Source organism: Fulmarus glacialis, unplaced genomic scaffold, assembly GCF_000690835.1.
Source record: "Fulmarus glacialis isolate BGI_N327 unplaced genomic scaffold, ASM69083v1 scaffold2823, whole genome shotgun sequence".
In the NCBI taxonomy this organism is placed as follows: Eukaryota; Metazoa; Chordata; class Aves; order Procellariiformes; family Procellariidae; genus Fulmarus; species Fulmarus glacialis.
In genome coordinates this window covers 58,991-83,727 of record NW_009202088.1, presented here as the reverse complement: position 1 = coordinate 83,727, position 24,737 = coordinate 58,991, and the positions used below count along the sequence as shown (strand labels likewise).

Sequence of the window (24,737 nt, the reverse complement as noted above, 5' to 3'; positions counted from 1 at the left end):
ATTTCAGATGCAAATCCAACCTAAGAACAGAGGTTGAATGCCAGTCACATGGCAGCCACTGCTTTTTGTTCAGCGCAATTCTGAGCTGGAATTTCAAGTAACCTAATCATTCAGTCCTTGACTTGGTACTTCAAACATGGCAAGCATTACAGAGTCAGAGACAGTAAGAAATTCCAAGTTTAGTTCTTTGATACAGAACAAAGAAAGAAAATAGCAAGGACTACAAACAGGGACTACATTCTGGTGGCATATTTTGAGAAGCAGAAAGACTGAACAAAGGAAGCTATCTCTTACATGTGAAGAAAAGTTTACCTTCACAAGTCCCCTGCTGAATTGTACCTGAATAAACCCCTGACACAAAGGAGGAGGAGGTATACTACTTCTGGAAGAACTAAGAGGCGTGCTAACAGAATTCACTAGAAGCTAAAAGGGAAGTGGCAGCAATACAAATGGGACATAAAGCATTCTATTTTCAAGAATCTTTATGTACCAAGGAAGCAAACAAAAAATACCTAGGCATATCCTTATCAAGAAAGAGCCTGTAAAAACATAGAAAGAGCTTCAGTTAGTGCAGCCAAAAGCAGAACAGAAAAGCAACAGCTGAGAGGAACAGAACAAGTGGACTTAAAAAAAACCCACAAACCCAAAAGCAAACAAAAAAACCACCACACCAGCCACAAAACAAGTCTGCAGACAATGAGCAAACATAAGACATCCCTTACCAGGGTTTCAATCCCACTCCACCACCCTGCCATGCACTCATCCCACAACTTAAACCTTGGCATTTTGGTAAGAGATGGTCAACAGCTTCACTTCACTCACACTCATCCTTCATCCAAGTGGCTCACCTAACAGAAAACTACACAGCTGTATAAGAATTTCTTTAAATTGCTAGAGAACAGAAAGTATAGGGCTTTCCAACTGCAAATCCAATGATATCAGACTAGAAACTAGCAACAGTCCCCTTACATTCCAGTTATACTGATCCATTAATTCAAATACACTGAAAGTAAAATACCCACTTCTCAGAGGGAGGCAAAGAACAACTGCTAAAAAAAAAACTGTCACTGTGTGCATTTACAGACACTAGGTGGCAGGAGGACATTCAGTTGGTAGGAGCAGCGTCCTGAATCCACCTTTAATATCACAGTAGTATTTCAAAGTCCAAGCCTCTCGTGGAGAAGGAAGAAGCCATTTCAGCACCTAAAAGGATACTGCCTCCAGCATTCAGCAGCTGCAGCTGCTGAATGGATGGGCTCCAAAACAATCCCCTTCCCTCCGGAAACACTCAGAGTTAAAATTCAGAGATATTCCTGCTTTGCACGAGCCAAACAGAGCCACGGAGTGGTCAAGTGACTTGGCTGATGTCAGAGTAGGGAGAGGCTGTGCCGGCAATGCAGCATTCTGCTTCGTTGCCCTTTGTTGCAGACACTGAAGCAAAACAATGTGAGTCTGACTGATCTTTACAGCAATGCACCCTAATGAGGAGACATGCGGCCAGAAACCTCTCAGACAGGGGCCCTGCTGTTGCCCAAATGACTACAGTTATATGGAACAGACACCTCCTTATTAAAACTGAAGTCAATTTGTGATAAGTCTGTATAAATCCACAAATTATGAAGTTTAATTTACAAAGCATGGCTCTTGCTTAAATTGTCACATGCTTGTTCCAGGGAAAAATAGTTATGTACACATCCATAAATATATCCCCCGAGATTGCCCTTGTACTTCAATGCCGTATTCTAGCAACAAACCTTGACATCAGTTTAAAAGTTCTGGGTTAAATTCTGAGACTCCCTTAAGCTGTTCCTTTCCATCCTCTCTTTATGGTGCTTACAAATGGAAAGTAATTCAAATGCATTATCAAGAAATCCTCCATGCAGACCAATGGACTTCAGCTTTAGCAAGAATTTATGGTAACGCTTATTCTCTATCTGTATGCCCTGTGCCCATGGAATTCTACATTTAATAATTATCAACATTCCCAACTTTCCAAACATCCTGCCAATACCTCAGAGGTCAAAAGAATATTACCTTCCTGCTAGAGTGCTCACTTTATTCACTTACCTATTAGAGGTGTGAGAGGACTTCAGGTATTTTGCAGAGATAATATTCAAAGACAGAATAGCATCCACAGCAGCTTCATCTACCTCTGCTTTATTTCTTATACGTCCTGAAAAGGGAAGGAGAGGGAATCAATTAAAACTAAACCTGAAACACAGAAGGAATTTGTCTTCCCAAATATCATTTCAGACTATGTGATTAACAAGCGGCTGTAAGTGGAAGTTGCAAAACTTCAGCTTTTCCTCTGGATCTTTTTCAAAATCCTCCTCTCACAGCCAATACTTAAAGATGACAGACTGATACAAAGAGAAATTATCATTAGTACTTTTTCTTCCTTACATAGCAACATGCAAAACAATACACTCACCAACAACCAGCTCTCGTACATCTTTCCAGTGCAACTCACTGCCCTTCTCATGGATAATGGTGACTGTGATTCTACGCTGTATTCCCTGGTAGAGTTCAAAAACAAAACACTGGTGAAGTATTCTCACACACACACACACACACTCATCATCTGTTTTGCACTTATAGTGCAAAAATGAAACAAATAAGATCATTTAAATTAGTCTGTAACTGTGAACAAACACCTATGTGTTTCAGGGCCCTAAAATTAATGTAAGAGGAACATTATATTCTCATATGTAACAGAAATTATGCTTCTCCCTCCTTACTCCACAAAGGTAGAGGGTTTTAACCTAAAATAGTCCTAAAATTGTTACTATGCTCTCAAAGAAGGTACGTATGGTCCCTGGGATATATCAGAGTTGACCACAAAAACAAGCAAATACTTGGGTAATGTGTGCTTATATACTTATCTGTTATATTAAAGTGTATTACCAAAAGAAGTGTGTCTACCAAAAGAAGTTACCAGAAAATAGCAACTACTCATGCAGATATTCTCCTCCTTTGTTACATGTATCTGTTACAAGTCAAAATGTAATAAAACACTGTGATAGCTGGGAGGAAGGTAAAATTGTAGAATAGCAATAAATACCACATCTGAAAAAGGAAAATTCCCCAGGTGTTGGTTTCAACAGATTCCACTCTTCCAAATGAAGATGACAACTATCCAGGGAGAAGGTGCTTTGTACGTAACTGTTTCAAAAGAAGCTGAAAGATGTTTGCCTATATTGTGGATTTGGCAATGGAATTACAGAGGCTAGAATTACTCTGGTTTGAACTGGAAGTAACTGATGAGGACACTAGTAAATCCAGAACTGAGTAACATTTTTATTATTTTTTTAAGGAAATTATTGGGATATGACCATTATTCCTAAGCTGTAAGAATATTCCTATCATTTTAAGAAAGAGAGGAAATGCAAGTCACAAGTAAACTCTGTGAAAAGGAACTGAGAATTTGAGAGTAGAAAAAACGTAACATAAACCTATAAACAATATTTAACTAGGATTATCTTTAGAATCTAGATAAAGACAAATTATTATTAAGGATTATTACATTAGCGTTTGTGATTAACTACAGGCATTTAAAATGCACTGAGACATGGTCATTGTGTAGATCTGTCTTAGAGCCACATGCAGTGAGAAGGAACCAATGGAAGTTGAGTCCACATGATCCTTCTGTGTCCTTGGTAGAGATGTCAGAGAGCACCAAAGGCACAAATCTGGTCCCAAAGGTTCCTACTTTTTAAAAGGCTTTCATCTTTCATGATTGGGATGCATACTGATAAGCAAAGGAAGCAGCAATATACTTGGGGCCAAACATATTCTCCTCATAGCCCAAAGCTAACAGACTAAGTACAGACTGAAAGACGATTGACCCTACAGCTATCATTAGACAGCTGTGTGGGAAAGCAGAAGACATGAAAGATGCAAAACCCAGTCATTAGCATTCTAACCCGCCCCACAGAGATGAAACTTGCTGTTCTACAGCCTTCATTAGTACCTGGTGAAGCAGGAACGTCCCCTGACAGGGCAGGCCTCCAGTGTGGTCCACAATAGCAGGAATATACCTGTGTGAGACAGGGAAATCAACAGGCAGGAAAGATATACTAACACAGCAACTTTACTCTGTATTCTGCTGCCAAGTTACCTCTCCATATAATATCTGAAGAAGTTAGAGTGTTTCTGCTGACTCTCAGACTGGACTCTATTGGACCACAGTACCAGTGAAATATAGAAGTATCATATACTTCCAGTACTTCTGGAAAATTCTGTGGAACACACTTCTCAATATAATCCCTGAAGACCTGTCAGGCGAAAACCTTTTCTGTAGCAGAGGTGAACATAAAATAGGGCCTGCTAGGTGACTTCTGGAGCATAAAGTCTCTAGTGACCCAAAGAATCTAAACTCATGGCCTATACAGGATAAGTTTTCCCAGCACCTGTTCAGCTGGTGTGCATGGGCTTTCAAACTGGAAAGATTACTCCAAGTGTGAAAGAATGTCATTCTGTCTCTTCAATCCTTTCCAATGGGGACAACGAATGCCAGCAGAATTTACACCCAATCACGACAAACCAGCCAAACACCAGGCTGACATAAGCCAGGCCACTGCCCAATAACGACTGCTGAACATCAACCTTGTCTGAACAGAACAAAGGGTAAAAGATCAAACTCCCATAAACCACTGTTTTTAAAACATGAAAGATTAATACAGGACTTACTCCCCTGTTGGCTCCAATTCGCTGATCTCAAACCACACAAGGAGGTCATATTTGCTCACACTCTGGCCCAAGCTGGGTTTGCTCATAGTATTTAGCTTTGTAGCTGGCACTTAAAGAAAGAAAAAAAAAGATTTAGAAAAAAAAAAAAAGAACAGTTTACAAAGACTGAACAAGCAAAGCTTACCCTAGGCCTCACAGAAACATGTCATTTCAGTGATCCTATGTATTCTAGGTACATATGCAGACCACATCTTTTTCCATGAAAATGATGTTGCTTAAAGCAATCATTATTTCTCAAAGTGTTGTTTTTTAAATCTAAGTCACTAGATTAAAAAAAGTTAAATAATGAAACAAAAGTGTATCCAAAAAGCTTACAAAAATATGCAGTTTCTCTAGATCCACAGAAAAAGTTTCCTCAAGTGTGCATCAGTTACTTTATGGGTTAACAGTTTGTGATTTAGAATTGCTTAGGTCTGTTCATCTGCAACATTACTCACCCATAAAGTACATTTCCCCTTCCCCATACAAGAAAAAAAAATAAAAATCAAGAACCTAACATTTCAGTCTTCACTTCTTCATGTTACAAATTGCTTGTCTCCTGTACCAGTTTAGATAAGAGAACGTGTATGAACAAGACTTATTCCAGAGCCATAACCCTGCTGAAGTATGTTTCTGTGCTCCTTATGTTTTGGTATTAGTGATTGATTACTACTGGCCAGATCCTCTCTAATTCCTTCCATACAAATGTAGGGATAAACCATGTTAAAAAAATAGTGGGATAACTGAAATCCTAGAAATAACTTGATATTCCTTCACGCATACTTACCTTTTAGCTATCATTAACTGACTTCTCTTACTTGTTCACCCATTTCATTTTTGTAAATGGGAACATTTTAAAAGCTTAGTTCCTGCGTACTATAAAACGTATTTTTGTAACTTTGCAATTGATTTTCCATTTTCTCTCCTTTCACATACTAACCTCATTGCTTTTATTAAGCCAAATAATTATTCTCCCTTCTAGCCTCTCAAGCCCCATTCTTCCCTTGCTCAAGTGTTCTTTAGGTTCTCCTATCATCACACCTCTGTGTATCCTTCAGCTTCCACCATGACTTAATTTCCCATGCACTGGAAGGGAGTAACAGTCCCCAGTTAAGAAAAGGTCCTTATAGGTGTGCCTGTGTAGTCTCCTTTGAAAAACAAAATGTGAATTGTTTCTTTTCTGGGTAAAATAGCAGCTACCTCAGAGGGACAGATTTTACAAGGAGATTTTACAGTTATTTACAGCACTACAACTCCATCATGCTGGGTAGCAAGCTTCAATATCACCATTTACTCTTCCCATTCATTACTCAGGGTAGTCATTCTCTTATACCCATCACATCATGTAGCTGCACATGAACTCATTACAGCTGGACTCAATGCTGTTGATAGCAAGAGGAACATCAAACACACAAGTCACTCAAGTTTACTGCTAAACAGAGAAACTCAAAAACACCAGAAGAGAAAAACAACAGAAAGACACATTTAACTAAACATGAAAGCCGGTTCTAGAAGTTCTCATGGACTTGCACTGGCATAATTAATAACCAGCGTGTCTTTTTTTTTGGTAATAAAACAGAACAAAAATGTGAGGAACAGCACTTTAGTGGCAAAAAAAGAAGACGAGCAAAAAGGAAACCTATATAGAACACAGCAGAACGTTTCCTTTACAGCTAGCTGGTTTTTCATATGCAGCATCTCTCATCCCAATCTCAAAAAACTATGTACAGAACACAAAATAAAAATAAAAAAAAAGAAAAGAAAAAAACATCAGAGATCCAGGAAGTTTCAGGGAATGGATCCAGTGACACACAAAAATCTGTAATACCTAGCACACTGGAGTTTATAGACTCTCTATATGGTTCTCTCTAGAACAGCCCTAAACTTAAGCACAGCTTCATCCTTCCATGACCGCAACCACGGCAGTTTCTACTCCCAAGCATACTACACGATAAAGATAAGAAAAAAGGAATTTTGAAGCACATTTTGGAACTACTTCTACATCTACCATAGATCAAGTTTGGCTACTAACCATCTCGTTTAGGAGCCCGCTCACTCTGACAACTGGGAACAGGCAGAAAGAGAAAAGGTGGCAGCTGGTCAGCTCCATCCTGGAAAGCAGCCACAGCAGAGGATGCAAGCACGTTGGCATGCTCGGATAGCGTGTTCAGCACATGCACATTTACATAGCCAGACATAAGATACCTAATCAACTCAATTTTTCTTTCATGGTCTGCAAAGGGAATGGAACACACACAAAAAAAAGATGGTAGAAATATGCAGGTGAGAGAAAGCTGGAGAAGGAGGAAATAAAAGGTGAAATGGGGAAAAAAAAAACCAAACCACCATAAACCATAGAAGAGTTCAGCATGCATTATTAAAATTAAGCAAAGAAAACCATGGGTCATTTCAACAAGACTGACTCACTAAACAAGAATGTTAGAGAGCAAAAAGATGAAGCGGTTAATGAATAACCAAATTTCCAGTCAAGTGCTCAGTAAACACATAAAGAGCCACAGCCAGATCTCATGGAATATGGTCAACACCTCAGGAATGAATTCTACCCTTTAATGAACCAAGCAGCACTTCCAGCAAGAGGAGGTTGAAAAGAACACATAAAAAGGAAGACAGCCAGCAAAGACAGATCCAATGCCCTTTGCAACATACACTCCATTACATTTCTTGGTGTCCTGAATAGCTTCGGAATACACTACAACCTTCCTTTTCAGTAGCAGACATGCACAGAATTAGAGAACTGTTCTCACCTGGCTTTGAGAGTGGCATAGGGGGAGGAAAGAATCTTCTGGAAGGCTGTGGAGGGCTATAGAGAAATGAAAAGAGTTACCAATATAGAGGCAGCTAAACACAAAAAATATATACAAATATACACACCCTCAGTACAGTCCTTCCACCCATTTTTGTCTCTAAAAATATCCTCACAATCCCATGAAGACAGGTGAATATCATCTGTCAGGAAAACAAGTGGACTCAGCACACTTCTCAGACTAACCTATGTCCTTTTTCTATTTAACTTAAGTAATTTTTTTTTTTTTTTTTACTGACAGCTAGGATTAATTACAATTTCCAACTGCTCTACCCTCATTCTGCACTGAAAATTTAAGTAGGGAACAGGCTTTCCCAAAATAACTTAAGGAAAAGGAACAACCCTCAGCTGGCATTTCCTCTTAAAACCAGCACGTGCTTCCTCTTTGCAGCTGCTGCCTTCAGTAGGAGGGCTAACTAGGCCAAGCAATCCAGACAACAGCCTCTTCCCTCAAGCTATGAAGATGACAGGACATGGGGTCCTTTCTCCGATTCCAAAAATTCAAATGTTCGGCAACTTTGGCACTAGTATGTCAAAAGGTTGGGAGCCTTTTGTTTTCCCCCTAATCTCTTCTTTTGTCATCTTACCTTCATGCATCAGGCCACTTGCCCTGAGAGAACACTGCATCTTGGAGCACTGTTAAGGTTTACCCAGAAATCACTGAGATCACCACTGAAGTTCTGAGTACAATATTCTACCACCACAGTGTTTGTAGGGTGGATACAGCTGTATTGGCAAAACAGCTTTCCATGTTTGAGATGGTAGAACGATTCCATCACTCACCAACAAAACATACTACCCTGGGTAAATAGGCCTCTGCCAGCACTCTTAGATCAGTCAGGAATCCTACTTGTGAGGGTGTGGCCACATAATTTCAGGAGTATGAAAAAGTACTGCCCGAACTACAGAGCTAACCTGAGCATGATCACAAACACCTTTAAGCCAGAATAGTGAACAGTACCTGTTGAGATCCTGTCCTTGCAGATGGAGAGGATGCTGCTGATAATGTCCAAAGACTTCAAACACAATAGGCTTTGTTTTGATGTATTCCACAAATGATTCCGTCACTTCCACAGCAATCTATTAGGCAAAGTAAGGAAAGAAAATGAGACATACAAAAAATAAATCTTGTAATTTAGGACTCTATTTTTCATACAGTTTAGCGCCATTCACAGTAAAAGCAATTGCACTGCTTTTTGGTTCAGGCATTAATTCTACTCTCTGATAAAGGAGAAAATGAAAGCCTCAATATCAGGCATTTTAAGTAGAAGAGGAGGTTACATGTAGCCAAAGGGTTACACCGTTCATAAAAATAGATATATTCAGTTCATCTGAGATCATGAGCACTGCTATTCACATATATTTTATTTCCTGAACACCCTGGAAAGGAAACAGAGAATTCAAAGGCAGGAAGTAGAGGTGAAACAGAAGAGTTAAATCTGCAACACAGAATCATTCTGTATTTTGTCCTCCACTGGGGATTACATCATTCACCTGATCACTCCTCCTACTATTTTTAGTAATTCCCCTTGCCCCCCTTTCCCACACACCTCTCATGAGTTTAACAAGAACGATACACACAACTCCCAGTGCTAAAACAGGCACTTACTATTCACGTAAAGTTTTACTTACATTCTGAACATGGTAAAACCCAAGGGGAGTCCCTCGACCATTGTTTTTGAGAGGTTCTGTTGAGAAAGCTTCATCATGCCGATGTAAAAAGCTTTTAAAACAAACAAACAAACAAAAAAAACAACCCAGAACAGTTCAGTGAACATTGCTGTGCTGTGAACCCAACACAGAAAGGAAACCCGTAAATTTATTCTGCTAGAATTTTACAGGAAGTTGAGTGATGGCCTAAAGCTAGGAATACCCTAGTCTTTGGGACCACAATTCCTGTACTTGTTTTGTGTCTTTACTACTCCCATTTTTTGTTCTCTTTCTTAAGAAACTAAGCCAAAGAACACTTTCACTTGAGAGTTACTGATTTACTCAAGGGTCATGTAGCTTTCATTCTAATTGTGCGTATGTACAATGTAATATAGAATTTTTCACATTAAAAGCCATTATCAAGCAAAAACTTAAGACATCTGTAACTCCACTCTGCTTCTTAATTCCTTTCTGCAAAACTTTATTCCTTAACACCATGCTAACACAAAGCAGGTACTGCTTGTAACAGGAATTCCACTAACTGACAAGGTGTTTTTCTTTGCTATACCACACTGCCACTGATTTGAAAAGCTCTCAATCAGATCCTCCATTGCCCACTATTATTTGCACTCTCTATCAAACCTTTCACTGCCAAACGTAAATAAGGACAAATTCTTACTTGAACTGGCAGAAAATATCTGCATATTCAGGAAGGATGCCGCTGGCCTGTAGCACTGTCACACGGAAGGTAAACACGCTACCTAGTTTCAAGTGATCACCGATTTCCTCAGTGAATCCTTCCATAGTCATCTTTCCATCCAAAGTGGCTGACTTCAAGTCTTAGGGAGAAACAAACATCCCACATAAAATCACTTTTTTTCTTTTTTTTTTTTTTTTTCTTCTCTCCTTTCTTTTCTTAAAATATTCCTTCAGGCAACAGTTTAGTCCCATCACACTTTTTTGTTTTTCTTTTAAGCCCAAATTATTTGCTGATATTCAAAAGCTCCAAATACCTGGGAGCAGTTTTTCTGCACAGTTCTTCAAATGAATAACTCCAGCATCTATCATATACAACCCATCGGTTACACCTCTCCCTACCTATCATATTCTTGAAGGACCCTCAGAATCCCCCTCTATCACTGACTGAAAGTGTACCAGATTTCCCTTAAGCTCTCCAAAACTACTAAAAATTTCTTACTTACCTAGCTCATTCATTCTGTTGATCTCCTCTGGAGGAGTGGTAACCTCTGAATTCTGTCCTTGCCCTTCCACAATTCTTAATTCTTCCAATGACAGTCCAGACCGAGTCATCACAACTGAAGAAAAATCACTCTGAAAAATTAAATGAAGTTGCATGTAACAGACTCCTGCAGTTTCTGGTTTTCCCATCCCCTTCTTCCCCCCACATTACTTTTTCTTTATTCAGAAACACAAACTACTACACTCAAAGAAACTTAACTCAATTTTAAGACTTCTTACCTTATCAAAATATTCATTGTCAAATGAAATTTTAGCTGTGCCAGACTGTCGAATACCAGATCCATAATCTGGGGCTTCTTCATCAGCTAAAAAACAGAAAAAAAAAAAAAGAAAAAAATTATGGGGAGGAGAGGAAAAAACCCTCAGAGTTATCTAAATGGAAATTCTGATTACAACGGAAACCAGTCCATAAAGTAGAAGAGGCCTGGTTCCAGTCATCCGATAACACATTAGAACAAGTGCTGGAAAAAAATCATAGCAGAAATCTACCCATCATGAACTCAAGTGTGGGAAAACAAAAGGACAAGCTATGAAGTTTCATCATGAATATACTTAACTTTAGAGAATTTTGAATGCAAAGCAACTTTAGTACTCGTTTTGATTATTTATTTAGTTCTGATTATTATACCCGAGGTGAATTAACATACCATAATACAATGACCCACATGGGAATATATACTTACATTGATTTAAACTGCCATCTAAAATTCTGTATCCATAAACTAAGCAGTCACACTAGCAAAGCTTCACAAGTACATGCTGTAAGTTTGAAAGGCGGTTCTGTCCATACAATCTGTCCATTTAACCTCCTCTTTGTGGATAGTAACAACAATAAGGCCTGGTGAAACGCCAGATATTTTTTTCCATAGTAAATGCATCCTTGCAGGAGAAATCCCAAGATTCAGAATGCGTTCCGAAACTTTGCTTAGGGACCAAATAATGCCATTGTCCTTTTTCAAGAGATGTCCCCAGTTCAATTTCTATTAGCCATGGTGTATCCTATTTATTTGGATGGATAAATAGAATATTTATTTGGAAATATTTGGTCAATACTAAGGAGACCAAACCAAGCTAGAAATGAGACTTTTGCACATATTAAAACAGATTTTATTTCACTTGTTGTATTAGACCCTGCCAGAGTGATTCTTACACATCTTCAGAGTCTGAGATTTCATTATACGTTCCCATGGAGAGTGAAACTTCCAGGCTTACCCTACCTAAACAATAAAGAAATGTTGGCAGTTAGCCACCGCTAGAAAGGACAAATTATGGGAAGTATCTGTGCTCTCACCAGCATGGATAAGACATGGCTAACTACCAACAGTAAAAGTCAACTAGCTCACCCCATACTGGAAAAGAATAAAATACTAGCAGCTGACTAGCGGACTGCAGTTAAGCTCTGGCACACATACAATGGCAGTTCAAAACTGGATGAAGCACTTACCATCCCCATATATCTACCCTTTTCTTCTGAAAAGTTGATAAAAGTGACTAAACAGTATGTTAAAGCAGCTTTTAAGTCTCAACACATTTTAGTGAGGCAATGAAATGGAAAACTGCTGCTGATTTCTGTTTATACTATGCTGAAAGCCGTCAGTTCAGGAACTTCTTCACATGCTATTCAGTCAGAGAATGGAGGAGCACATTTCTGCGCATTATTTAAAAGGATAGTTTGAGAAGAGCAAACACGTGGTACATTTAACTTTTCTGCAAGTCATCACAACTATCAAACTTGCATATACCCTTGTCCACTGTTATAGTGGGTGCCAGAAAGATGACCTTTGCTTTATTTTTAGTTTTTAGACTTACTGACCCTAGTTAGCCCCTTCACTGTCTTAAAAAGCAGTGTTGCATTAGTTGCCAGGTATAAACTTCAGTGGTCAACACCATCATTTTAAAAATTTCTGATCAGTAGCATTATTTCAAGATTTATTCATGCTTGGTCCATATGATTCACACCAATGAAAAATTTCAAACGCAAGTTAATAATAAAGAACAAGTGTTCTTTGCAACACTAAAATTACTCAGGTTTGATTTGTTTGCCTGTTTTTTAAAGCTGCAGCTATTCATCGTGTACCAAAGAGTTGCAACGTAAAGCTCTCAGGGTATCTCACCTGCTATAGCTTGCACTGCTACTCGCAGAAATCCTCTTACTTCTCCTTTCTCACTAACAACAGCTACTCTGTGAATAAGAGGCACTGGGTACAGTAGATTGCTCAGGTATACAAATGCTCTGGTAACAGGAAGGAAAGAAAAGACAAACAGCATTAGGCAATCATCTGCAAAATCAGACTACAGTATTTGGTTGGCTAATGGGACATTCAAATCTTCAGTCTACTTTACTCCATCTATTAGACCTGTACTGTGGTCCTGTATCCATATAGTCCACACAGGGCTCTTCAGCAGTGTCAAAGCTAAGTGAAGCCACAAAATGCTCTAAACCAGAGTATATTGGAGACACAGGGCTTGCATTAGTGAGTTACAAAACACATGAAGGAGACCATTTCAGATGATGGCTTTATAAAAGGTAATTCTGGATGCACTACAGTTGTAAATGGAGCTGTTAGCAAGATGGTAGAAGTCTACTAAGGAACTACTGATTATAAAGAATTGTTTTGAGTTTTCCACCCCATGAGTGTAGTTTGAAGTGAAAATTAAAAGGGAATTGATCTACTGTGTTCACACAGCCTCAAATATTTTACTGAACATATAAAAACACTCTTCAAAACAGATCGACTGAATGTCTTCTCTCTTCTACATACATTTGATAACACTGTATACAGAGTAATCAGAAATCCCCAATAAACCGTAAGTCATCTCTTAGGTTTCTTGGAAGATTCACTGAGTGTATGGATAGTGGAAGACTGATAGTCTTCACAGGTAAATATCTTTTAGTAATGTATTTGTTTCTTTAAAAACAAAACAAAAACCAAAAAACCAAACAAACAACAAAACACCACAACAGTACTCTAGAGCAACCATTTAGAAATTACAGTTTACAATAGGAAAAGCAGCATTTAGGCCCAGTACTGGATGATCCTGCCATACACTAACTTTTAAAGTTATATACAAGCAGGATCTATTTTGGAACAATAAAGTTAACAAGTTTTATTGTACAGATTTTTAATTAAAAGTTAGACTAACGTTATTAAGTTATTTTATGTTTCTGCAATGAATTGCAAAAGTTCTTAGAACACCACATTTCAGTGTGATTAGCTTGAGCAAAACTTTAAATGTTGAGAAGCCTAACAAGTCAGGTAAAGAATGGCTCTCAACAAGGGGAAAAAAATGGAAGGCTTTATTTATTAAGTGAGCTGTTTCAAAGTTCAGAAGAGTACTGAGATGCATAGAAGTTTAACCAATAGTTTTACCAGTCATTAAATTTAAAGTGACTAACCAATTATGTATGTAATTATTATGAATTTATGCATATTAAATTATATGCATAATTTATTTATTTAACTGGATTTCCTTCTTGCAGTCCTTTTTATTAGTCTTTATTATTAAGTATAATTAATTCCTCAAATTTATAACTGTTATTGTTTAATATTCATCGGGAAAGTCGTGCATGACAAAAGAGGACTGAGAGAGAAGTAAAGATGTTCACTGCCTCTGTCTGGAGACATCAGCTGTAAAATCTGTTCCATGAACACAGTTGTGACACATAGCTAAGGACCAAAGTGAGAAAAAGAAACTGTTTCTCCTTGGGTTCACATGCCCGTTCCCAGAATGAATGAATTATCTTGAAATGACAAGGTAGTCAAACAGGTGTCAGTTGTGAACCAAGGAGACAAAAACAATGCTACTAAAAACCAAGGTGGTGACAAAATGCAATAGAGAAGAGAATGATTAATAAGGCTATAAAAGTAGCAAAACAAAAAATGAAGAAAACCATACAACAACAAAAAAACCAACTGCAACGGAACACTTGGCTAAGATTAGGATCTAATTCTTTTTCAGTCTGCTCCAAAGTGAGGTAAGCACTGATAAAGCAGGGGAAGGGAGAAGCGACTAAATTTAAAGTAACAAAACGTGAAGTTTAATCTTCTTTTTTTTCCCTTTAAGAAAACATTGTCATTTTTAGCTTTGAAATTTCAGGCAGTGCTCATTTGAGAAAGCAGCATCCCACCATACAAGAAAACAGTCCCCCACACTAACAAACTGGAATCGTTCACTTGGACTGGACCAGGGATGGAGTTCAGGAAGGTATGTAGTTATATGCTCAACACAAAAAAACACATGCAGTTTGAAAACCACATTTCAAGCTAGGGAGAACGGACATTTTTCCCCAACAGAAAGGAATCTAAATAGCCTTGCATTGATATGTATACAGTAAAAGACAGTTTCACTAACTAATAGAGGCAGTCATTATAGAAGCCTTCCTACTTCAAAGCCAAACCAGTGCAAAGGGAAAGCATTAACTGCATGAAAAATAAAAATGTATTTTTATTTGCATGGCTGAAGTTCTGAAGCTGCTGTCCAACATATGACAGTCAAAGCATTCAGCTTTATTAACAACTACAATTTTGTCACCTCAGTAAAATGACAATCCCAAAGAAAAAAAATATTTCTCATCTTCCTTAATTTCCTTCCATCCAGTCACTTAGCTCACTGGAATCATTTTAACTAAGAGAAAGAAAAGCACATAATGCAAAAAGTTTTAAGCTTCCTGTTTGGTGACGAAAATGCTGGATCTCTTCTGCAGAATGGAGAGCAGCAGCACATTTGCCGTACAGAGAAAAGAGCTGTTTTATGCAGCAATACTGCCTTCCAGTACCATTCCATCTGCTTCATCACAAGACAGCACCAAGTTAGGAGTGGATGAAATCTTAAGGTTATCCTCCTCCTCTTCCCATATCTGGGAGGACTCCCACTCCCCAAATATCCCATATGCAAGTGTCCCCCTGCACCTTAGCCCAGCAGACTGAAAGAGGGGGAACTATATTAGCAGAAAGATTGGTGAGGTAAAATGGCATACATCACAACAAAACCAGAAATGAAATTTAACAAACACAATTTTTTTAAAAAATCAAAATAAAAACAACAGAACTCAGAATGATGACGGATATTTTTTAAATAAACACATCAATTCAAGATTTCAATAAAATATCCCATAGTCCTCTCCCACCTCCCTTAAAAACATAGCAAATGCTTGATATATCACACCATTAAATAGAATCAGCCTTAAAGACAGCCCAGCATGCCAGAAGAGATGGCTAAAGGGACCAGCTCTTTTTTTCCCCTTTTCTTTAATACTTATAGTACAAATAAAAGACAGTCACAGCACAGAGAGAGAAAAAAAATACTGTGATGCCCAAGGAGTTGGATAACTACGTGATCAACTTCTCCTCCTCTCCTTCGTGACCTGGACTCATTATTGCTGATGACCCCCCCCAAAAATGTTAAAAATTATTTTATTTTTTTCCTACGCATCCCACAACATATAAAACAGTACACGGTCAGAAGCGTGAAAGAATTTTGGTTTTGTTATAAATTGAACACTACCTTGTGCTCAAGACAATATCTACGTAGATGGACATACCCTCTGATACTTTAAGTCACACTGTTCAAAAGTGGAATTCTCATGCTGGAAGATACGGAGGAATCAAAATAGTTTCTACTCAGTGGTGCTAAACAGTCTAACAGCTTTCTGTTGACAGAATCAGCACAATAGAAGAACAGAACAGGAATAGAAACAGAACAGAATAGAAACCAACAATTGGGAAAAAGTCATTCAACTGTCTACTCAGAGATAGTACAAACTAAGTTTTACGCCTCAATACAATTTACAACCCAAGTACAGTTCCTTAATATCTGCAGCTTACATGGTTCAGGCTAGTACCCTTAACTGCTGCAGCTTCATCTGTCCGTCTATAGAGACAGAGCTCAGTATTCTTTTTAATACATGGAAACGGGAAGCAAGTTGTGTAATTCCTAGGAAGCGTGACTGTTTTCATTATACACTGTATTTGCTCAGCTTGTGTTGTGCTTCCTGAAGAGTCTGTGAAATGAAGATGAATAGCTCAACTTTTTCCCAAGCACTGAAGGTCCCGCTCTGAAAGAACACGCACAACAGGAGGATATGCTGAGTATGCCAGCACTGTAACAAGAAAGCAGTCCTAGCCATTGCAAACAGAGCACATATGCTTTAACTAGCTGACAACCACTTCCAAGCCAGTTAAGATGGCTTTCCCAAACTGACTCTTGTGGATCAGATTAACCTAAAAGAATTAAACTTTGTAAAACACATTATCAGACATTGCACATGAGGGCACAAATTCACAGAGACCAAAGGGGACTAATGCAATTTCTTGCGTCTTTAGTAACTGTAATTTTTGTTTCAAGGACTAGATCAAGCAAGTTCCAAGTTTTAATCACAGCTTGTAAATAGGTCCACTGAAGACAAAGAATGTGGTTAGCCAGTACAGCTAAACTGATCTAAAAGCTTGATAAAAGAGTGACAAACTCAGCCCCTCCTTTTCACAAATAGTGCAATCAAGTTTCCTGCATTTGAGGAAACTGCAAAAAGATTCTGCCTTCCTGACCATGAAGTCTTCCCTGCTTACAGTCACAGAACAGGATAAAGCCAAGCTCTGGTCCCCTCTCCTTTGCTCCTCCCTTCCACCAGCCATGGAGCCTTACACCCTCTTTTGTACAACGCCTGTGGTAACCACCTCCCTTACTGTTTTAACAAGTAGATTGGCTTACAGAGTGATCAAATAAGCAAAAAAGCATAATTGGGGGAGTGGGAGCAGAAAGGAGGGGAGCAAAGTCACCAAATAAAAATCTTTCTGTTTCTTGTCATGAGTAACATGTCTGAGCAAGACCATCTGTGAAGAAACAGTGCAAAGTACTACATTTTTTAATGCAACTTGCTGTCTTTAGGGTCTACACCACAGACAGAGGTCTGATAATGCCTTAATCGTATCTAGATTGACAAAATAGATAATACTCTAAAATACATTAAGCAAATTTGTTTCAGAAATTCAAGCATAGTGCATGGGGAAAACACTGATAAACACCACCACCCAGTGAATTTTAATGACGATGACCTTTCACTATGTAATACTTGCTACCGAGAGTCATGCATAATCTGAGAAGCCAAATCATCTCAAAGAATACTCTTTTCCTCATCCAGAAAGGACCATTCTTCTTTCTCCTTATGCTGTCTTTTCTCTTCAGACACAGAGGATGTCAGATGAGTTTTCAAAAAATGGATTTATTGGATTGGACTTAAAGACTTTCCACCATACTCCGAGATTCTCTTCTACGGGAGAAAATTACATACTACAATACCATCTTAGTGATCTTACAATGGCTAAATAGAGCATTCTATAAATAACGCTTAAATGCTGTACACAAGCAAACCCACATTCATTCTATGTTGTGACAGTTATCCAGAAATAGATTTACTCACATTGTTGCATCTAAGGGTTATTTTCTCAATTATTATTTAGGCCTTCATGGCCTCTGACATGGGAATTTAAAACTTGATGTTAAACTACACTCATTCTCTGGCAATTCCAGTTTACGTATATAGATATTTTGGCTGGGTTGACAGATATTCTATGCAGCACAAGGCAAAGCCATTGCAGTCTACAGCAAGAGCTGGTCCCTTTTGGCCATTCTCACAGTAACCTCACCAACCTTCCCACTAAAATGAACCAAGGGGATCGGTCGTAAAACGGGTCGCGCCCATCATTGAAGAGGTCTGATCCCTCCTCAGTTCCAACGTCGGAGCCAGTATCATCCACAAAGGCCTCATCATCAAAGTCCTCCATCTCATCCTGCTGTTCATCAGCCAGTTCAGTGATGTCGGAGTCAGCCGTGGAGAAAGTGGGGGAGGGCGTGCGATCAGCAAGACGCTCATTCACGCAGCCATGGAATATGGGGGAGCTAGATATCAGTTAATGGAATACCAATTAACAGAGTGAGGGGAAAGAAGTACGCTTCATTTAACAGCCGTCTGTTGCCATCAGCACAGAGACCACCTGAACAACAAGCAAAGGCTTCAAACCATCTGGACCACGACGAAACGTAAGGGAAGGGATTGCTATCAAAGTCAGGAAAAAGAGCATCCTTGAACTGAGCAGAAAGCAAATGAAAAATGAATATAAACATGGCCGAACATACAGATAGTGAGAGCACATCCATTTAACAGAGCTACGATTCTTACTGCCGACACGTAGCATTTTTATAAATGAAAATATTGTAAAGGTGCAGCCGACATCAGGAAATATTAAAGAATCCCATCAGATATTAGGTATTTCCAAAGGGTATGACCAAACCATTTGAACCACATATGTAAGCAAGGCCCTGGGCCATTTTACCCCTTAGTTTCCAGCGTTCTTCATATTCTCACAGCTCTGCTCCAGTGACTTTAGACAGAACTTAGCTAGCTACCCTTTTTTAAAAATAAACTTATAACTTGCTAAGGGTTCAGTCAAATCAGATTCTACAAGGTTACACCAGAACTGGCAACATTCTAAAGAGCATTTTCTGCTCTTCACTGTATTTTTAAGTCTATCAGAAATCCCTGAAAGACAACACACACAACTAACACTAGTGGCCACACAGTTTATAACCACATTCAAAGACAAAGTTCATCCAGAACTGACAAGAGTTACCAGCGTACCAGCCGTTGAGATTATTGTCACATACCTTCCAACCAGCTTGAACCAATGAAATCGATCGTAGAAGGGGTCACTGCCTGTCATTGTGCTTTCACTCTCATCCTGTGTATTAGATGCCATTTCCCCAGCTCTGTCATACATCTCACGCATCAGGTCCAACCTCTGCCTGCACAGAAGACAGCAGGATTAAAAAATGAATAGAGAGTGAATAAAAAAAAGCAGAGAACACAAAGTGGGGTAACTGATTTCACCTATACGAAATTACACATAGGAAAGGGAGAATAAAGAACAGAGAAGTCTGTACCACTGAGTTCCGTACTGTACTAATTCTCTGACATGTTAAGGATTCTGGGAAAAATATTGTAGGCTAAGCCCACAAACCACGAGGAAAGGTCACCGCAGAAGCTTACTTAGATCTTGGATCTCATTCAAACTTCTAAATATTCTTCTTTCACATCTAATTGTGGCATATTTTTTGCTTCCTTTTTTGCATCAGACAATGTTGCTGAGTAATTTAGGCAGTTTTTTGCATTCCACTCCAGAAACGTTGGCATTTGGATTCAAAAGTGAACTGATTCTATTACATAGTTATATTTATTTATTTTATTGACAAAAACAAGTGTTTCTCACTGTAAGATCCTTTGTCCGGAAGTTATTAGTGGGGAAAAAAGTTCTTCAGTCAGTATTTAGAGTGGGGAAAAGACAAATGTCTTTTGCCTATTTGCAAGAATATGATGAAAATAATTCAAATTACAGTCAGAATTTGTGTAGCTTTCATAGAAATAGAATCTTCTTTATTTAAGCTTTTTATTATAAATTATGCCCTATACTACTACATTATATAAAAGAGGCAAGGAAACCTTTGCAGTGAAAGGAACATGAAAAAAATTAATGCAGAGAGATGAGCTGTGATGAGCCTTATTAGATTTAAAAAATAAAACCTAACCTCAAGTTACAAAAATTAACTATGGAGTCGAGGTAAGATGCTGGAGAACAAATGCACTTGTTTAAAGAATCTAGAAAGCTGGTATTTAAAACATACCATACTGTCTGGAAAATTGGCATTTGGGAGGACACAGAGAAAACCAAGTACAACAGAGAATGAACAGCAAGGGGTGAAATTTTTCAGTTAAGCTCCTTGGATATAAGGAAGTTTGTTCTCCAGTAATATTTACGTACTTGAGTTTTTCTAAGGACCAGTAATGCGTTGCTCCATTCTTCAGATCCTGGACTTCCACAGCTACCACTGTACGGGGGAAAGGCCTATTGTCCCGGGTCTTCTCCAACTCAGTGGGCAAAAGCTCTGGTGGCAGTGGTGAGTAGAGAGTGTCTGTCAGCAGGACAAATTGAAACTGCACCTGAATGGAAAAAGAAAAATTACTTCAGTTCTGAGAAGTCAGATATCAGCATCACAAAGGGGACAGAGACCTAACCTAACACAACATATGAAGCCAGTTTGACTTTTGTCTCTGTGAATGGATTCAGGGTTTTTTTCTACGTCTTTTTTGTTTGTTTGTTTCAAAATGGCATAAAACATACTTTTCAGCTGAATACACACATCTTGCCTTTATCGTCACAGCTAGCAGAGGTCTGGAAAATTATAGACCTAACACATCCTGCAGCACCCACTTCTCTTGGGAAGATGAATGACCACATGAAGTTAAAAGCAAAAAGGAAAAGACAGGGCTTTTCATCTGTACATCTGGGGAGATGTGCATGTACATGTGTTTATGATATTGACAGGAACAGCATAAGGGAAATGAAGAAGACGAAAATATATCAACCAGATTTGCATCCTTGAAGCAGGATTATACAGTCAAAATTGATGAGTCAGAAAATTCAAAAAGATACTCTGCGTATCCCTACCTTTTTCTTTAACTCTACACTGATTGCATTGGCTTCTTTCAGATATACTGCATTTCCCCAGAGTTGGTCCCTCAGTGAAGTAAACTGGTGAAATTTCCATTTCCTGAAAGCCCATTGTGCGAGTTCATACTCATGTCGTGTCCAGGGCACTAGGACGAGCAAAGAAACAGAGAAATAAAACACCGTGGCTTCTTCTCGAAACCATCACATGCAGTATCTAATACTACTGCTGACTGTGTCATCAAGTTCTCAACACCTTTTCTGGAAGAGAATAACAGAAAATAAAAACCTGCATTTTTATTATTCAGTGAGGAAAAACTGGATTCAAACTTCCTCACCACTAGCATTGGAGATATAATGGTCAAGTAAGGAGATCTGGAACAGAGGAAAAAAGTAAATTCTACTTCTATTATTTTACATTAGTTAATTATTAAAGCCAAATGCTGAAATAGTGGAATGAAAGCAAGTATTATGGGAATAATAAACTCTATCTACTGTCCAGAAATTGAGTTATAAAGACATGTCACAGCATGAATTCTAAGAATTCCTACCAAGGAGGAAAAAAAAAACTTCAAAATCAAAATAAGGAAACAAAGGCAACAGTATTATTTTGGTTTAAGACATTTGAACTCTGTTAGTGCCAAGAGAGAGATTCCTTCAAATTCAAGACCACCAAATCAAAGCTCGTAGTTAAACTAATCTAGTTTGTGCCTCAATTGAATTTGGGGGTGTATATCTACTGTTTATGTGGAACTTTTCTATGAATAGGTATTTTACATCTTTATGCTGTGAAGATTACAGATCAAGAAGTTATGAGGTGTTTCTCAGCTTTCCAAAGCGAGTTTTCTATCTATTGCAAGAGATACTATAGCAACTGTCCCTTTAGGCTTGGTTATATCCAAATTATTTTTAGCTTCAAACTCACCTTCTTCCTCCTCTTCTTCCTCCTCTGTTGTTTCAGCTGCCAAGGATCGTGTCTCCACCTGCTTCTGTAAGGCCTGCAGCTTACTCTCATAGTCCTGTGGGGAGAGAGAAGATACTGTGTAGGAGGACAGACAAAAGCAAGGAGAACAGTTAAGAGAGAGTAACACCTCAGATGGAATGACAGACACAGAGAACAAATACATAAAGACATTTCCATTAATGCTCATAGGTCACATACCAACATCTATTGTTTTAGTATAATCTGTCCTTGAAAGAAGAGAAGACAGAGGCCAATACAATTAAGATAGCCGTGTTGTTTTTTAAAATCATCAGATATACATGCTCATAGTATCTGTAAGAGGGAAGGGTTTAGGATTTCCGCACCCCACCCCCCCAAAAAAAAAACTGGAAAAAGGGGATTTTTTTGGGAACCTGCTTGCTGCTTTCAGGGAGGTAGGAAAGAGGCAGAAATAGAGACAAGTACAGAAATAAATTTAAAAGGGGAGGATTATTCACCTTCATTTTCTCAAACAGAAGGATTAACAGCACCACTGATTTGCCTTTTGATACAAAAAAATTAATTTCAGATTTTAGGGAGAAAAAAAAAAAAAGACATTTTGTTTTCAGTTAGGTTTTCCTCTTGGCATGTAAGTATCACTCCCTCACATGTGTATTTAATATATCAGAAGATGAAAAAAATACCACCACCTTAGCAAGTGGGCAGAGAAGTCTGTGCAGAGGTTTCCCCACAAGGAGCACTTCAACAATACCTTCTGGTGTAAGAGCATTTTCTTCCTGTTCAGCATAATCTTGCCTTGAAGTAAATGCTACTAAGACCTAATGACTCTTTTATTATTTGCTGATAAAACAAATACAAATTCAAGATATTTCAAACACACACAGTCACTGCACTCCTGGTCTCAGAGCCTACCTCACTAATGTATTTTATTTTTTGAAGATAATCCTTTGGCATATATTACACAAATTAAACTGGCTTCTTAAAATTTTTATACAAGAGTTGCAACAAAAATTCACTAAGAGTGTTACAGAGTTCTTAAGGAGAATTCTTGAAGCCACTCATCTTGTATTCCTACCTTCTCTCTTCCACAGAGAAGTTCCAAATCCTAAAATTCTTCTCCAATGCACTGTTTGCAGTAACACATTCTTAAGTCTAACAGCTATAGAAGGAAAGCTTTACACTTTCCCCCATCCTATTTAAGCATCCCACCTAAACAGCTACACTACTTTGTTTTCGTTCAGCAAGTACAGTACTTAACACTGCCACAATGTGATTGTGTCAAATTTAACATAAGTTCAGTCAGAAAGACCTTTAGATGGTATTTGGAAAGGAGATCAACCTGAAGTTTCTAAGTAAGATTTCCTGGAGGTAGCATTAAAAAATAGTAGCTGTGCTCTTAGAACAACCACCTGAAAATGCATATTTTTCAATACCATGAATTCAATACCCATGACCTTTAGGGAGAGAAAACTGAACTATTAAAGCTATACGGCCTTTGTATGACGGCTGTGTTTTAATCTTCTAATTTCCTCTTGAAATTCTATTTGGCTAAAATGCCCCTGCTTCTTCTTCATTTGTGTCTGCTCCGTTCACTCTAAGATGGCCACACACTTACAGTGTAAGTAAACCTTAGCCCAGCAGCAAAAGAACTACAGACAAAACAAACATATATCCTTGCGATATTCCTTCTGAAATTCTTAATGATTCACCAAAAAACTATTCTAGAGTTGATGAGGAGGTTTCAGAGTTATAGTTCTGAAATACCCAGCATACTCTTAAAAATTCATTAACATAAAGGCACTCTCTCTGATCTTTTTTTCCTCCATCCATGTAGATAATGCTATTACATTTGAAACCAAGATAAAACAGGTCAGATGCGAAGTGACAGAAACAAGCTTCTCTTACTCGCAAGGAAGGGCAAAATAATTTATTTTCCTGTAGCCTGAAGAATATAATCCGAGGGTGTAATTTTGAGCAGCTAGCTTGTCGAAATGAAGAAATGAAAAGCTCTTCAAGTAGTATTTAAGTAGAATCTCTGATCAGATTCTTTTGGAGAAACTGAAAAGCTGCAGAGGGAATGGTCAAAAATCAGGAATATTCCACTGTGAAAAATTCTACTTCCAGCATGAAAAACCCAGGCACATCAAATTTATTCAAAGACAAAGACCTGCTTCTTGTCTTCTATATTTTCAGACTTGTAAGCCAAGTAAGTATATCTTCTGTACATTTAAATACCTAGATAAATAAATGTTTAATATAAGCAGACACTTTTTATTGACTCCACACTAACGAACATTACTTTTAAAACTAAGTAAAAGAATTGAAGTTTATTTTCCCATAATGAAAAAAATAAATAGGTACCATTTCCCTAAGCAGAAAAACAGGACTAAGATTTCCTCCTGGCACTTGATACTCTGGTAGTATTTAAAAATAATTGGCACTGAGCAATAGATGAAGGATGAATTTCAGGTTGGTTCACACAGAAGGTACACCGACTGCACTGTAAAAGGGGTTGGTTTGCTCTACTGAGAGATTACTCAGCTCTCCAGATAAACATTTCCACATCTGATTATTGATAACACACACATAATTGTTAGTACCGATGTAAAGGTGCCTCAACTGCTAGAAAAGAAAAAACCTGCATCTAGAAGCTGCCCTGAAGGTCCATGCCCTAGACTCCCTGGAACCCAATGCATATTGTTGTACAGCTTCAAACTGGTTGATATCATTAGCTCCATGAATGTGGAGAAAGCGAATGCAAAGTTTATTTTGCCCAGGATCATGGAAATATCTAAAGCCACAACAATCACAGATTTTCTAAAAACAGGGAAGA

At 38.3% G+C, this 24,737-nt stretch overlaps 1 protein-coding gene across 2 annotated transcripts in view; it reads right to left on the bottom strand.

The window, feature by feature from the left end:
* KIF1B (kinesin family member 1B) overlaps positions 1 to 24,737 on the bottom strand; it is an 88,390-nt gene that overhangs the window by 9,874 nt on the left and 53,779 nt on the right. Inside the window, exons 20-35 of one of the 2 annotated variants that reach the window (XM_009574145.1) lie at positions 21,887 to 21,980; positions 20,962 to 21,110; positions 20,275 to 20,453; positions 19,124 to 19,261; positions 18,110 to 18,358; positions 12,577 to 12,695; positions 10,682 to 10,767; positions 10,405 to 10,534; positions 9,882 to 10,041; positions 9,185 to 9,275; positions 8,514 to 8,632; positions 7,494 to 7,549; positions 4,690 to 4,798; positions 3,971 to 4,037; positions 2,432 to 2,516; positions 2,068 to 2,173 (exon numbers count right to left, since the gene is read on the bottom strand). In XM_009574145.1, the coding sequence (XP_009572440.1) occupies positions 2,068 to 2,173; positions 2,432 to 2,516; positions 3,971 to 4,037; positions 4,690 to 4,798; positions 7,494 to 7,549; positions 8,514 to 8,632; positions 9,185 to 9,275; positions 9,882 to 10,041; positions 10,405 to 10,534; positions 10,682 to 10,767; positions 12,577 to 12,695; positions 18,110 to 18,358; positions 19,124 to 19,261; positions 20,275 to 20,453; positions 20,962 to 21,110; positions 21,887 to 21,980 (1,937 nt within the window). The remainder of the gene's footprint in view (positions 1 to 2,067; positions 2,174 to 2,431; positions 2,517 to 3,970; positions 4,038 to 4,689; positions 4,799 to 7,493; positions 7,550 to 8,513; positions 8,633 to 9,184; positions 9,276 to 9,881; positions 10,042 to 10,404; positions 10,535 to 10,681; positions 10,768 to 12,576; positions 12,696 to 18,109; positions 18,359 to 19,123; positions 19,262 to 20,274; positions 20,454 to 20,961; positions 21,111 to 21,886; positions 21,981 to 24,737) is intronic. The other variant, XM_009574146.1, reaches the window with a different exon arrangement.